The sequence below is a fragment of the Balaenoptera ricei genome, chromosome 6 (assembly GCF_028023285.1).
Source record: "Balaenoptera ricei isolate mBalRic1 chromosome 6, mBalRic1.hap2, whole genome shotgun sequence".
Taxonomy (NCBI): Eukaryota; Metazoa; Chordata; class Mammalia; order Artiodactyla; family Balaenopteridae; genus Balaenoptera; species Balaenoptera ricei.
Genome location: NC_082644.1, coordinates 35,198,077 through 35,214,895, shown reverse-complemented (window position 1 = coordinate 35,214,895; position 16,819 = coordinate 35,198,077). Strand labels below are relative to the sequence as shown.

Genomic DNA, 16,819 nt, shown 5'->3' with positions numbered 1-16,819 from the left:
ATCTGATTAGTAGTTTTTAAGAGTTAGCATTGCTTTCAAAAGTGTCTCACTCATCCCCAAAAAAACTACATGAAAGAATCTGATATGTAAGCAAGCTTATATTTTGATAAGCTTTCTTTTGTGGTTATTAGTAGTGTCATTTAAAAGTTCATTATGATATATATTTTGATACCCTTGTAATTAAGTACAGGTTTACCCTGCTCTCCGAAAGTATAGCCTTCCTATGTAACTTTTTGTAAGCTGAAATGGTGTAAAGCAAAGAAACAATTACCTTAGGACACATCTTGTTAATGGTTGCACAAAATAAATCCAGATAAAGCACAGATGCTCACAGACACAGTCCAAAGCTTTGATGGCTTGATGCTGAGATGCTGAGTGTCATTCCTGGGGAAGGAGCTTGGTGGTGCCACGCTTGCTGCTGGGCTGTGTGCTGCCTCTACAAGGGCTTGCTGCAAAACAAACACTGCAACACTTTTCACCTTTGGCCCTTTTTCACAAAAGCGAAAATTCTCTTTGGATTTCCTTCTGTTAGAGTGAAAACAGGTACTAACGTAGGTCTTTTGGAAAAGCTAAGTGGTGCAAAGCAAACTTTCAAGAGCTAAGGGATACCGGTACTGCACTATCCTTTGGTTTCTGTGCTACAATTAGATTTTAGGTTTGAGGAATTATTGCATAAACTTTTTTAAAAGAGCAGCTAAGTTCTGTTTTTTGTTTTTGTTTTTTACTGTGTAAAAGGTGTCAATAGTTTGTGTGGAACTCGTTCTATTTTGAATAATGCATAATATGTGTCATCAGAATTAAGAAAAATCTGGGGAAATTTTCTACCAGAATCCTTTTGAAGGTTTTAAACTGTTGGTATACTTACTACTGATATTTTGAAATTTAAGGCGAATATTATCTTGGTTACTCTTTTACTCATCTTATTTAACAACATCTTGTTTTCTCATGATTGGCAATTCTGGTTGAGAAAGGTTCAGGACTAAAACAGCACAAGTGTTGAAGGTCATAATTGAGGTTCATTGCCAGAGCTGTTTGAGGGAGCTTTTATAGACCTCAATTTGAGCCTTCTTTTTTATGACCGTAATTTAAAAGTAAATTATAGGTGCCTAGAAGCAAAGCAGTAAAAAAAGTAGCCATTTTTTAAACTTCTTTCAGATAAAAGGTGTAAGTTAATTTTTTTCGTTTCCTAAAAACCTCCAAATCTGGGCATATGTACAAAAAAGACAGTGTACAAACAGTAAAACTGAACAAAGCCAACCAAACGAAACTCCCTGGTCATAAACCCCATGCTCCTATTTCGTCACTGTAATCAAATACGTGTTTAAAGGAACAGGTGAGGTTAGCACTGCTTTTAAATTAGTAAACTTTTTTTTTTTTTTACATCAACAGAGACAACAAATTCATAGAGACAACCTTCCACTATGACTTTCCTCTTAGCCAAAACCCTCATTTCAGGCTTAAATCTAAAAATTGTTACCTGATTCAGAAGTTCTTATATTGATGAGAGGGAAAAGTCATTTCTAAGTTAACCTAGACCAATATATTTGAACTCTTTCTCTTTTCAGTTGTTTTAAAAAAGAATATTGTGATATTGACATACAAACAATGTTTTTCTTGAGGATTAAAAATAAAATAAGCATAACCTGTTTTTAATGTGTTGCTGATAATTTTTAAAGTATACCTTGAACCATATTGCTTCATCATGAGACATCACTTAATAAACATCAATTACCTCCTAGGTGGTGTTCAGGAAGTGGCTTACATTCACTCAAACCAGAATGTGATTGGATCAAGCAAAGCTGAAAATCACATGAGCCGATGGGCAGCACGTGATGTATTTGAATTGAAGCAGTTTTCCCAGCTTCCTGCTAACGTAGCTGTTTGTACTTCTAAGGTAAGTAGAACATAGGATAATGTATCTCTAGTTTTTAACCTCATTTTCACTGAAGTTCCTCAACAGGATCTTCTGTAAGTACTCCCTCAAAAGTACCAACAAGACTATAAATGACTTACAAATAAGTGTAAAAAACAGAATACCATTTGGGGCACTGTATCCACTAAAGATGTTTTATATTAAAAGACAAATCTATATCTAAATGCCTAATAATGTTGAGTTGCTTAATAGTTTCCCTCAGTGAAAGTCTGCCAAAAATGAGGAATCTGAGGGAATCACTTAAATCAGAATCAAAAATACTTCTCATATGGAAAAAGGAAAATGTATCATTAGATTTACCTCCATAATTTTTCATCTAAAATGAAGACACACACAAAAACTAACTTCATATAGAATTTATATTTTTAACAAAAGGATTTTTATAATGTTAAAAGTAATAAATACTTCCTATGGGCTCTTCTCATTTAAATTTGCTGTTATATAGAAATAAGGCTTATATAAAAGTGATATTTTATTTACACACTTTTGTCAAAAGTTTTAAAAAATATTTTCTTCTCTTTGGCTTATTCTTCTTTCTTAATTCCTTAGAGCTAGGTGTCTGAGGAGTAGTTTTTCTACCACTTTATGTGTAGAAGTAAAAAATTGGTATTGTATATAACAATGACACTTTGTTTCAAGTTAGTGCTACTTTTGAGAATGAAACGGGGCGGGGGTGGGGGGTGGGGGTGGTGGGGGGTTGGGGGTGGGGATGCTATCTGAACTGTCAAGCTGAGACAGGAGATAGATGGGCCCCCAGGGCAAACGGTTTGTGTTCGTTCCTTGTGGACCGGTACTCTGAGACAGGAATAACAGGACAATTGAGAGAGGAGGCTGGACCCTGCCCAGAGGGAAGATAAGAGACCACTTATTCCTCATTCCTGAAGTCAGGAGACCTCCCAGACTACACATGAGCAGAAAGGCTCCTTGGAGGTCAAAAGGGGAGTGATGCCAAGTGTCCAAACCTACCCAAAGGCCTCTTGCATAGAATTCATCTTGGCTAAGAGATGCATGCGCACACATGGGAAAATCCTGAGCTCTACCAAATATGGACTTTGAACCAGGCAAATCAAAATGACTGGCCAAAGGAAACCCGAAGAAATGCCCCATAAAAGTGATTCAAACTGCCACGAGGGTGTGACTCTTTCTCTGAGCCCACCCGTGTGTCTATCCACACATACTCTTTTTCTCGCCTAATAAATACTTTACTTGTTTCACTACTTTCCGTCTTTGTGGGAATTCTTTTTCTGCAAAGCCGTACAGCCAGGGCCTTGTCACTGACCACTGGTCTAGTGGCTAGGATTCGGTGCTCTCACCGGCGCGACCCAACCTCAGTCACTGGCCGGGAACCGAAACCCCGCTTCAAGCCGCTGCAGGCCTAGGCCACCCAAGATCAAAGCTATCTTCATTTATTTGTACCTCATCTGGTTTGACAAAGATTTTGGATTGTCTTAATAAAATCAGAATACAAAATTAAGTTCATGACCACGGAAAATATAAATTAAGACGGAAGTTCAAGACTGGGAGAAAGTTAGAATGCAGGTATATAGGATATACTATACTTTCCCAGATATATTTTTTTAATGAAATCTTGATTGAGTTTCCTGGTAGACAAAACAAAGGAAGTGAACAATGTATTTAGTGTTTTCTCAACTAGTACATTTGGAAATGTTGGGCAGTTTGGGTGGTCACAATGACTAAGTGCCTGACTGGTATTAATGTCTGGAGGCCAGGGATGCTAAATGGCTGTCCTGGGGGGTGGGGGGAGCATCCCACATGCCAAGAATTGTTCTGCCCAAAATGCCATAACACCCTACTGAGAAACACTGAGCTAAATGATTGTCCTTAAGAAAAAAGAAAAACAAAAAACAAAAAAACACCTCTTCTAAGGAGGAGCAAAGCTTTTCCTAGCGTTTAATTTGAAAGAAATGTGTCACCTGGCATTTTAAATGGGGACCACTGAATGATCTAGTTAACTGTCAGTTGTCTTATAATATCCTTAGAGTAAATGTAATATTGAGCTTTGAAAGGCTGTGCTTTTAGCATTTTTCAGTGTAATCCAAAGGCCCAATTCCAAAATGCAACTCATGAAAGGACTTTCATGACCCAAGTATGCCACCTTTTTATATTCTCATTTGATCTGGGAGTATACCATATCTCAACCAATGCTGTAAAATAGCATTTCTACAGTTTGACTACCTTGTGGGAGCTATATGAAAAAGGTAGGCAGAAATGTGCTGGGTTTGCCAGAAATTTACTATATTAAAATGAAGAGCATATCAGAATCTTTTAAACAGCTAATTTTTTTTTAACGCATTGTTTACTTTATTTATTTATTTATTTATTTTTGGCTGTGTTGGGTCTCCGTTTCTGCGCGAGGGCTTTCTCCAGTTGCGGCAAGCAGGGGCCACTCTTCATCGCGGTGCGCGGGCCTCTCACTATTGCGGCCTCTCTTGTTGCGGAGCACAGGTTCCAGATGCGCAGGCTCAGTAATTGTGGCTCACGGGCCTAGCTGCTCTGCGGCATGTGGGATCTTCCCAGACCAGGGCTCGAACCCGTGTCCCCTGCATCGGCAGGCAGACTCTGAACCACTGCACCACCAGGGAAGCCCCAGACAGCTAATTTTTTATTAGGTTTTTCTTTCTTTTAAACCATGCCTTTTTTTTAAACCATGCTCTTTTCCAAACAAATTTTAATGTGAAAGGTCAGAAAATTTGGCAAACTCTGTAGTAAATGTTAATGCAATAATTTAACTGGATATTGGTCACTAGCTTATTTAAATATTTCTCAGAGAAGAAATTTACAGCCATGTAATACCTCCCAAAACGGACCCAAAAAGCAACCCCTAGATATAGAAGCAATAAAAAGTACCTTTGGAACCTTCGTAAGGAAAATTGTAGAAATGAAAATGCTGGAAATATACTTTGCCTTTAGTTGGGGGGGGGGGGGTGGGTGTGCAAAGGGATTTCCTTTATCCTTACATTAGCAATACCAGTAGTTTTCAACCTTTTTCAGCCCCAGCATTCTTGAGATGAACAGCACAGTCTCATCAGAAATCTTGTCTTTTCACAGTGATTTTCAGAGTGAGGGGCATTTCTTACCAGGAAACAAATTGGAATACCCAGCTCCTGGAATTTCTGATATGTCCTTTGAGGCCATATATCTCCCCAGTCACACGTAGACCAATTTAGTAGACCTTTTTCAGGGAATAGGAAGAAACCTGGTGTTTAATGACTAAATCACGGTGGGTATAAAATACTCAGGGAAGTTTTAAAGCCATTAAGCAGGAAGTCCAGTCCCATGCCACCAACGCTAGCAGGCATTATAGAATAGTCTATATAAACATACTTATTTCAGTGGCTAACTTCTTTAAATCAATACTTGATACAGTAAAATTCTGACAGAATAAGATTCAATCCCTCAGATTTGACCTATATCATTTAATACATCAGGTTAATAATATAGTTGTACTTTAGCATCTTGAAAGCTGAAATGTATTACCTATAAAAAACAATCACTTGGGGATGGTATTATAAACTTACCATCAAAAAAGAAAGGTCTTGGATACACACTACTATATATAAAATAGCTAGCTAATAAGGACCTACTGTATAGCACAGGGGACTCTACTCAATACTCTGTAATGGCCTATATGGGATAAGAATCTAAAAAAGAGTGAATATATGTATATGTATAACTGATTCACTTTGCTGTACACCTAAAACTAACACAGCATTATGAGTCAACTATACTCCAATAAAAAGTTAAATAAATAAAAAGAAAAGTCTTGGTATATGAAAATCAGAGTTTTCAGGGCTTCCCTGGTGGCACAGTGGTTAAGAATCCACCTTCCAATGCAGGGGATATGGGTTCGAGCCCTGGTCCGGGAAGATCCCACATGCCACGGAGCAACTAAGCCCGTGTGCCACAACTACTGAGCCTGTGCTCTAGAACCCGCGTGCCACAACTACTGAAGCCCGCGCGCCCAGAGCCCGTGCTCTGCAACAAGAGAAGCCATCGCAATGAGAAGCCCACGCACAGCAACCAGAGAAAGCCCGCTCACTGCAACGAAGAGTAGCCCCCCCCACCCAGCTCACTGCAACCAGAGAAAGCCTGCATGCAGCAACGAAGACCCAGCACAGCCAAAAATAAATAAAGTAAATAAATTTTTAAAATAAAATCAGTTTTCAAAATAGTTAGTGATCATACATATTTTTGTTGTTCTTAGTTTTTCACCAACATCAAAAACTAAACCTACTATATTTTTGACATAAAACTGCAACCCCTGAGACATACCTCATGCTTTCCTCCTTTTAGTTTAACTAGAAATAAATAAATAAAAGAACTCATATAATGAGACTCATCTTCAGTTTGTTGAACTCTAATATTCTAGAGGCAGAAGAAATTTTTGATTGTTATAACTAGCCTATGGCATGGAGTCTATTCAGGCTGTCAGTTTGAATTGTAGCTCTACCTGATACTTCCTGTGTCCATGAACAAGTTACTTACCTTCTCTGTGCCTCAATTTCCTTGTGCTTAATATACAAGTAATTATACTTCTTACCTCAAATCGTTGTTGTGAAGACTAAGTGAGGTAATACCTGTAAAATGCTCTGAACAGTACCTGACACAAAGTAAGCAGTCAATGAATAATAAGTATTGTTACTACAACCAATGGATAAGACTGATGTCAGGTCTCTAACTCCCCTGGAGGGTGAGGATCAACAAAAACAATTAATCTATAAACAGTTGTATGCAGCTATATTTAACTATAAGTAAAAGAATGGGTGGTACTAGTCCATCTGGGGCTTTGAATTTCCTTAAAAACAAAACAAGAATATTTATGGTAGATTATTTTTCAAATTTTTATATGTGACTACTGTTTTTGTTTATGAAAACAAAGTCACTCAGTACTTTATACTTTATATTAATTTTGTTTTAGGATATTCTGTATTAGAGTAGAAGTTATTAGTAACTTTTCTCCTTAAAGCTGATAGATTTATTTTCTGTTTAGATTCATTAGTTTGTGACTACTTCTAATTCATGATATCTCCATAGCTGCTGACAGAGATTCAAATGAGTGAGACAGCACTCTGCCATCAAACTAGTCCTTTTGCATCTCTATACGTATTACTCTGGGTTCTCCTCATTATAATTCTTCTGGAAACTAGAAACTACTTTAATAATGTCAGTGAGATGGAATGATGGTAATGTTGTGTTTCTCTTTACTAAAACTATTTGTAAAGATGGTTAAATTAAGCATTTCTGAAGACTTTTAAAATTAAAAAATATTATTTTACGTAAATGAGATATTGATGACATGTCAAAGCCATTCACAGAATTTCTAAGGAAAAAAATGATCACAATCACTGATTTCATCATATCTGGTCGATAGTATTTATTTCAACACCTTTAATGAGTAAATCATTGAACCACACCATCATCTTTGGTTAGATATATATATGTCACTCACTGAGAGGTTTTGCAGCTCTCCCTGTGGTGGTGGCTGGCAATAATGGATTTGCAGTTTTGGGAAAACTTTTAAACCGTTACGGGAAGAAAAGAGAATAAACTAAGGTGAAGGTAAATGAAGCAAGATGAAGGCAGAAAGTCTCAGCCATAGTGTTAGAAATATCGACAACCCTCTTCTTCTGAAATCTCCAAAAATCCCTAGACCTCCCAGCTACAGTACAGTATCTTTCATCTGGGGCTCACATCCAGAATCTTTTTGATTACTGAGAATTCTTTTGAGTGCTTCATGTCTGTCACCAAAGTTTTATTAGAGACCTTTGTGTTTGAAAAGATTTTGTGTTTGTATGTGTGTATGCCTGTGTGTGGTCTCTGTGTGTGTCTGTGTGTCTGCAGCCAGATGCAGATGTGTTGCCTCAATTCCTAAGAAAACAAAACAAGCCCTATTTATTTGTATGAAGGCAACACAAGATTAACAGTGGGCACAATATGCAAGTATTTCACTTTCCAAGGAATACTGTAATTGAGTCTAAGTAAGAGCTTTTAACTAAATTGCAAAGGAATATACTAAATGGAAAACTTACAAAAGAGAAGTAATGTACACTACAATTATAGATAACATACTATGGTCTTTCAGAGTTTCTCAGTCCTTTGATGTAATTATTGGTAACCAGAATGACAAAAGCTATGAATCAGATGGAATTCACCCATATATTAAGAAAAGTTCTAGAATATACTATCTTCTCCATATTTCCTTTGGTTTCTTACAGTTTATACTTTTATAAAATAATTTCTACTTATTTGAACATATTTGATAAATGTCTTGAATTAAAACCTATCTCCTAAAATAAATTTCTAATTATACCTTTTTAATTTAGCAATACAAACTATATAAAATTAGAACTTGCTTTGCCTTCAATTGTACTTGGATATTTTAGAACCATTTCTGAAGACAGCTTATTTTAAAAGACAAGATGTCTGATAACAAGGGGGAAAACCTGTGTGATTTAGGTTTAAGCTTAGACCAAAAAGAAATGTTCTAAGCATTGGAAGGAACTTCATTACAGTTAATTTATTCTTTTAATATATGGAAGTATGTCATAAAACTTAGCTATACCTGTGTGTGATATGGTACCTCATTTTTTCAATCAACTGCATGTTTTCAACTTAAGTTTACTTAAAGTTTTCTGAAAAAGAATTGTACAAAGACAGCATTTGATTAAGGATTAATCACTATGGCAACTGAGACGTGGTGACTGAAAGGGGGAGGATGTATTCTCCCCTCAGTTTCCTGCCAGCTGTCATAGTCAACCTCTGCTGCCTGAATCCAAGCCAAAATATAGACTGTGACCAACTTGAAGAAACTATATCTGTATTTTTATAAATTGGTACAAGTATCAGACTATAAAAGAAGACTTAATCCCCTGAATTGGATGACAGACATTTGGCACTCTTGCCAGTGTTTGACAGAGAAATAACGGGTTGCTTTGTAGTAAAACCTGGATTAATAGTAAACCGTTCTTTATGTTATTGCAGTGTGGTGTAAATGAGAGAACTAAGCATGCCGACAGCCTGGAGGCGGGGGTGGCATGGGGGAGAGAGTGCCTTTTATATAACCAGTGCAGGTTTAAGCACTGTTCAGAATACTGTAAATACAAAATGTTGTCTTAGAACTTCTCTTTCTTGTATTTGTATTAAATTGGCATTTTGTAGATTACTTAAAGAAAGGATTTCTATGAGCTATGGTGGATTTAGTTGCAGTATGTTTATACAGCTTTTGGAGTCAGCAAGGAGGGATGGACTGTTTACAATGAGCAGACTTTGGGGAGATATAGCATTCCATTAGCCTAGTTTTCAGGATAGTGAATGGCATGATGGTTTAAAGTAATTGTTCACAAATGACTGGTTTATGAAGTAGTCCAGTAAGTAAGGTTTCTGGTTTCAGCATGTAGAGGAATTAACTCTTACTGGGTGGGATTTTTCCTGGTCTTATGATTTTTCTTTCTATAGCTAGATGTTAATTTTATGGTGTTTGTATCAGAAAGTTATTCTTTCAAGTGATTTTAGTAGAGATTGGATTTTTTAAGTTGTGTGTGTATATGTATGAAATTACGTGACCAGTGCTAGCATGAAAAAGGCTGTTGTGTTTCTATCCTTAGAACTAGGATTGATTCAGAGAGATAGTGTGTCATTTGTGAGGAACACCTGTTACCTCATTAGAGGAATGAGAATCTGGTATTAACTATAAGCACCTATACCTATTCCCCTCCTAGCTGGTGGTGATGAGAAGCTGTGGCATCCTTCCTCACAGTGACGTTACCAGGATTAATAATGCCACTAATGAGCTGATGTGTACAAAACACATTCAACTCCTTGCAAGAAAGGCATAAATTTTTATTATTGTAATTATGATTATTGCTTATTAGTAGGGGTGATGAGTGAAACTCTTTCTATTATTCTCTGCAATGACCTGTTATTCTTTTTGTTGTTAATAGCACCAATAATAGAATATGTTAGAATACCATAAAAGATATCTAGTCCAGTCCTCAAATTTTATAGATGAAGGGCCCACCTTGAACTATGCCTGATTTATCATAAAGAATACTATAGAAAAAAAATTGTATTTGACAGCACTTATAAAAAACTAATTTGACCATGGCCTAGACTGACAAAAATATTCTTTGCTTATTAGGAAGTAGCTTGATTCTAACTCTTCTCCTAGCTGGTCATTGTTCCAATTGCATAGACGATTGATACGGCTTCTTTGAACAGTTTCTCCATTTAGAATAGTTGAAAGATTATAAATAGCTTAAAAATACTATTTCTTCAAATAATGCCTTCTAAGTAACAATATAAAAGCTTAAAGATATAAGGCCTCATTGAACTCTGATTGACTCCACCTAGCGACTTAGAGAATGTTAAGCACTTAACAGCCCTTTTCAAATTATATTTTATCCCTCTATTGAAAACCATGGTATCAATTGGACATGGCCACTTAATGGAAGCACCTATTGCCTTGTCATCTGAGAATCCTGCCTGTATACATATGAATTCTGAATTTTATAGGACGAATAAAGCAAAATTATAAGGTCATAATGTGCAGGATTCTTGGAGACTAATGCAAACATAATATTTTACTGATTTTTTTTTTAAATCAGAGGGTACGTGACTTCCCTCAGGCTCAACAGTGGCAGTCAGCTTAAATCCCTGTAGTCTTTCAATCTTTCTGTCTTCTCTTGTGCTTTTCCCTCAGTTCCTTTGGTTTCTAGTTTGCTTTGAAGGTTTTTACTTTTTTTTTTAATTCCATTTTGCTTTTCCAATATGACAAATCAGTCTAGTTTTCCAAGATAACTTGCCTGTGAAGAATTACCGTCACTTTAGCAGTTAAACAAAAAATTCAGGTGGACTGAATGCATCTTTCTCTTTAAAAAATATTTTTTTAGATAGTTAAAACTATCTGTACTCAAGAAATATAGTAAGACTGTTTGCAATATCTACTCTGCCAAAGATATTTTGGCAAAGACATAATTTTTTTTACTTTTTTCTCTTTACTTATGCTTTTTCTCTACCACAAATAACCTTCAGCCTTAGTTTTTCTAACCTCCCAAATCTCCAAACCTCTCTTCCTTTCAGCATCTACCTCAGATGTGTCACTCTTTCACAAAGCCTGCCCCAATTCCAACCTAAGATGGAAGTAAGCTGTCCTTCTCCTTACACTCTTTCTGCTTCTCCCAATAGTACTTTATGTGGCCTGTTATTCTAACATATGACTTCCACATTTTTATCATAGTTATGTAAGTATACATCTTTTTCTTCTTTTCTATAAACTCTGGACTTCAAAAAATAGCACAATATATCTCAGATTCCCATTTGATAATTCTGGAGACCTAAAGTAGTGTCTCGTACAAAATTGATAGTTTTTGAATAATTTAGGTTTTCAAGTTGTCGTCAGCGCATAATGAACCCCATCACTATCTTCTGAAAATTAAATGGCTTAAACTATCTTTTCCATTAACAACTTTCATAGTTTTCCTGAAAATCCTCTGGCAATGACCTGCCATTGTTCAGAGCTACTACTGAATATATTTAATTAGCCAAGGGAAACAATCCCTCCTTATCTGAATTAGAAGTATTCTCAGGCTTGCCTGGCATTCATGGTCTTCGATAAATTTACTCAATCTGCACCTCCAAGTAAATCATCTACTGGCTGATCCTCCACTCAAGTTTCACTTCTTACATGAAGCCTCAGTCCTCGGAGATCACTCTATTCCAAGCTCCTTTCACACCCATTCTCTGTGCCAGTCATCACTGTAGACATGACAGACACCGTATTAACGTTTGCTCTCTTCTCATGTATGTTACAAGCTGCTTAAGGATCAGGACCATGACATATATGTCCGTAAGCATCACCAATTAGCAACAGGCAGCACAGAGTAGAAGTTCAGAAAATATTTGTTACTGGTAATTCCTGCAAGAAAGTACTACATAAGGCAGATCCCCACAACCATTTTCACTATGAGTAAAGGCTCCTTAACTCTTAGCTCCACAAGTTAATGTTAAAGGAGATATACTGGCAGATAATGTAAAGATGTTAGTTATTTTAGAGCAGCATAAATGCTGGTATTCTTCATCTTCACTCATTATCTGTCATCTCTTGACCATAGTGCTGGTATAAGACACCCACTCGAGAAGTGAGAACATGGAGAATGGTGTCAGAAAGATACCCCTACCCATGCATGACTTTGTAAGCTTTCCTCATCTAGCAGTAACAAATCTGAACAGTCACTTTGGGGCATAATTTTCTCTCTTCCAAAGTTCTATAAAATATCTTAACTGTGTTTCTTTTCCATAGCACATGAGGCCTATCTCAATTTGGTGCTAGTCTCCTTTTCCAGTCTCATTCTGAGATACTCATTCAGAATTATTGACACTATGTGCCAGGCACTGTGCTAGACTCTGGGGATAGAAAGATGATCAGGCTCTTCCTAGTCAGCCTTCAGTTTATAAATCAGTCTCCAAGCACACTGTGGACTTTTACTCTTCCATGTCTTTGCTCTTGTGGTTCTTTTGTTTAAAATTCCATTTCACCTGTGTCTGCCTGTTGAACTCCTACTCCTTGTATCATCAGTGACAGTTGTCCCCTGTCTTCTCCAAAGCAGTATAAATGTTTTCCTCAAATTCATCTTTACTTATTTGTGTGTGTGTGTTTGTGTGTGCATGTATGTCTGCTATAGCACTTATCACATTGTATTATGTGATACTTTATAAGTAAGTATCTACAGGATGCTTTCAGCTGCAAGGAATAGAATAACCATCTGAAAATGGCTTATACAATAGGCTGTTGAACTAATTTACATAACAGCAAGGCTGGAGGGAGGTATTTCCAGGTGTATTACTACAGTCCAATGACATCATAAGAATTCAGGCTCTCTCATTTTCTGCCCCACTATCCTCAGTAAGTTCAGTTTTAGTTCCATGAGGCCTTTTGCCTTATGTTACAAGATGACTACTGCATCTCAAGAACTTATTTCCTCTTACAAATGTATCCGAAGACAGGAAGGCGTGGTTCTCTTCCTGTATCTCTCCTTTTATTGGGGAGGAAAATCTTTCTGGCAGAACATAATTGGCTTGACTAATTTGTTTATCCCCTAAGAACTGAGAGGGCAATCTACCTTCCCTGAGCACATTTCTAAGAGAACCTCAATTTTGTTCAGACAACAAAGAGGGAGGCAGTGGCTGTTAGTAGGCCATCCACAGTGTCTGGCACTGTATTCCTGGTTAGACTGTGAAATTCTTTTGCATTAGGAAGTGAATCTTACTCTACCTTTTATTCCCAGGACCTAAAAAAGTACCTGCTACATAGATACTCAATTAGAACTTACCGATTTTAATTGAATTTCTAGTATATACTAAAGAGATTCTATACAGAGAAATGTGGAGAATTATTCTAATTTATTAGCATAAGCATGAATTCTTTTGTAGTAGATTAGCTTTAGGCAGGATAAATATGTTTGAACTATGATCCTTGATCTAAGATGGAAGTTGTGATATTTTTGCAAATTTCCTGATGAAGATATAATCCCTTTTAACATAACCAGAGTCAGCTCTCACAGCATTTACGACAAAATTGTTGGTAGGTTGATGTTTTATTTAAAGGTGTCAGTCATTTTGTAACCAAGTTATTATCGGAATCAAATTTCAATTGATCTATAAACAACTTTCATGACTATTTAGCATTAACTGCTTCAAAATGGAATTAGAAAGCCATATCATACTTTTATTCAGTATTTAAGGCTATCCCGTTGCTGTGGCCAGATGAAATAATGAATACTTTAAGAGAAAGAACTTCTCACTTTGTTCATAAAAATTATTTGGGCCACTAGTATTTACCACCGCATACTTTCAGGAAAGGAAAACTACTTTTAGTTTCTCTTAAGAATATCCTTGATGGGGACTTCCCTGGTGGCGCAGTGGTTAAGAATCCACTTGCCAATGCTGAGGACACTGGTTCAATCCCTGGTCCAGGAAGATCCCACATGCCACAGAGCAACTAAGCCCGTGCGCCACAATTATTGAGCCTGTGCTCTACAGCCCGCATGCCACAACTACTGAGCCCACGTGCTGCAACTACTGAAGCCCACATGCCTAGAGCCCATGCTCCACAACACAAGAAGCCACCACAATGAGAAGTCCACGCACCGCAACGAAGAGTAGCCCCCGCCGGACGCAATTAGAGAAAGCCTGTGTGCAGCAACAAAGACCCAACACAACCAAAAAATAAATAAATAAAATTGATTCTTAAAAAAAAAAAAAAGAATATCCTTGATGAATCAATAAAAATTACTAATTTTCTTAAATCTCAACCCTTTGGTACTCATCTTTTTAATATTCTGTTTGATGAAATAGGAAGTGTACAGAAGCACTTGTATAATTGAACTGCAGACTAAACTAGCCACTTTTTTTTATGGAACACAATTTGTATCAATACTTGAAAGAATGACTGACAAACTATGGTTATTTAGACTTGTGTATTTGGTAGATACTTTCTGTCACTTCAAGGAAGACAACAGACAGTACTTGTTGCCAGTGATAAAATTCAAGCTTTCAAGTGAAAATTAAAATATTGAAAAACTTGTGTCTGCCACTGTGACCATGACCACTTCCCAATATTTAAAAAGATTTTTTCTGATGCATAGGTGGTAATAACAACAAATATGGTTTTCCAATGTTGTATAATTGAATGTGTCAACATTTTGAAGATCTGCATAACTGACTTAATATTTTCCAAATGACCAGTGAATGATACTACAAAATCATGCATGGGGAAAAAATTCAGCCAAAGTACAAAATATACCAATGAATTTTAATTTTAACAATATAAAAAGTTCACTGATATGGTTTCAAATATTACATGAAACTAACCTTAATTGAATTTTGATAAAGTATCAAAAAAGAATATCTACAATTACCTGAAAAGGCTATGAAAATATTCTGCCCTTTTTCAACTACATATCTGTATGAGGCTGATTTTCTTCATACACTCCAACTAAAACAGCATTGTTGCAGCAGACTGAATGCAGAAGAAGATATGAGACTCCAGCTGTCTTTTATTAAGCCAGCTATTAAAGACATTTGCAAAAATGTAATATGTAGCCACTCTTCTGGCTAATTTTTTGTTTGTTTGCCTTGGAAAATATAAACTTTTTTGCTGGTAAAGAGTTATTTAATTATTTTAAACTTTCAATAGATATAACCTACATAAACAAAATCTCTTTGGCGTCCTCAATAATTTTTAAAGTGTAAAGGTATCCTAAGACCAAAAAGTTTCAGAACTGCCATTTTAGACCATAAGAAGGGGTCACTTGATCATTAAATTCAGTTCTAGTGGAACATACTTTCAGTTGGCCTTTCTCTGTGGGAAAGCTTTACTTTGTCTTCTACATGACTCAAGAAAGCATATCAGAATAGGAGAGAGTATGTGGTTATAGGAAATCCACTCTAATTTACTAAAAAGAATTATTCACAGATTTCAGTACTTTATTATTAACAATAATCTGCATCCAACTTCACAACTAGTTACAGTGTCCTGGTGTCATTTGTGGCAGGGTGCTTGAAATGTTCTTGCCTAGACACTGGAGAGCCATCGATGGCCTTGTCACTGAATCAGCCTGCATAGAAACCTACACTTACCCCAGCTGGAGGCCTGGAGGAAGGAAGTGAGAGCCTAAGCTCCCCGTGGAAGTGCCAGCCACTGGAAAGGCAAGCAGGGGCGGGTGCCTTCCAAGAAAGACTTTAATTAAAATTTTTCCATCAGCACCACCCTTCCGTGATCTTTTCACTGACAGGTATTATTTAGTATAGGACCTTCAAGTAGTGTTTAGAGACATTTTTACAGTAATATAAATAATATATGTAAAGATTTAAAATTGAGTCAGGGCCCAAGATGCCAAGGACCTATTCATTACTATTTACTGGAGATCCTAAAAAGACTAGTAGATACCAGGGCTTGTGGTGCTGAGTCCAGTGCTCAGACAGCTACCCCAAAAGGCCTTGCCTTTGTCTGTAGGAGGTATTAAGGGGAATTTACTCCCTGACCACCCTCCCATGAAGGACTGAGGGAATATTAGCCAACACTCCCTGTTGCTGGTCTGCAGGCTTTTTTAAAGGTAGTTGCCACCATCTCACCTGCCTTTTTCCCCCAGGTTGACTGCTGTGGCACTGCCTTCATGTTCCCAGATCCCAAGGAGATAGGGCTTTTGTATTTCTGTTTGTCGTGTGTGCCCCACAGTATTCACCTGCAGTCCCGAGGCTATCACTTCGTTCCTTTAGATAGATGAGTTTCTTGTACAATGAGAAATGGACTGCTGTGCACAAAAAAAGGAAGCTAGGCTCAGGGAAGCCAATATAAAGTTGTCCTTTTGTGGCTCACTCAGCAAGCAAAGTACTATCAAAAAAGAAAATATATATCTCTATATATAAAAAACTGAATTGTAACGGTTACTCCTTCCAGGAGGAAAAGAGAACCATAATTACAAACTTTAATCTCCCTTCACCACCAAAAAAAAAAAAATGTTTTAGGTTTGAATCTAAGTGTTTGTTTTTTCAGACTTGAATGACATTTTTAAACATATGCAGAAAATTATACTTCAGCGTATATTCGTGGTGGGTCCTCTAACCAGCTGGCTTTTCTCCAGAGGCTGAGTGAAGACAATTCAGGGGTACCTCATACTTGCCTTAAGTTTTTGTTGAATGTTGGAAAACTGCATTTACAGTAATATTTCCTACCTCCAGGCAGAAATCTTGAATGATTACTTCAAAGATAAGGGGTTTTTCACACTTGTGCAAAGATACTTAAAGGTCTTTGTCCTTTTAGACTCTCAGATGCCATTTGAATGAATTTATTTACATGTGCTGTATGTT

At 36.9% G+C, this 16,819-nt stretch overlaps 1 protein-coding gene across 6 annotated transcripts in view; it reads left to right on the top strand.

Moving 5' to 3' along the window:
• Positions 1–16,819, top strand: part of ERCC6L2 (ERCC excision repair 6 like 2) — a 202,292-nt gene that overhangs the window by 124,629 nt on the left and 60,844 nt on the right. For 5 of the 6 annotated variants that reach the window (XM_059924459.1, XM_059924458.1, XM_059924456.1 and 2 more), the window contains exon 17: positions 1,740–1,894. In XM_059924459.1, coding sequence (XP_059780442.1) covers positions 1,740–1,894 — 155 coding nt within the window. Of the gene's footprint in view, positions 1–1,739; positions 1,895–15,504; positions 15,580–16,819 lie in introns of those variants that run through there. The other variant, XM_059924461.1, reaches the window with a different exon arrangement.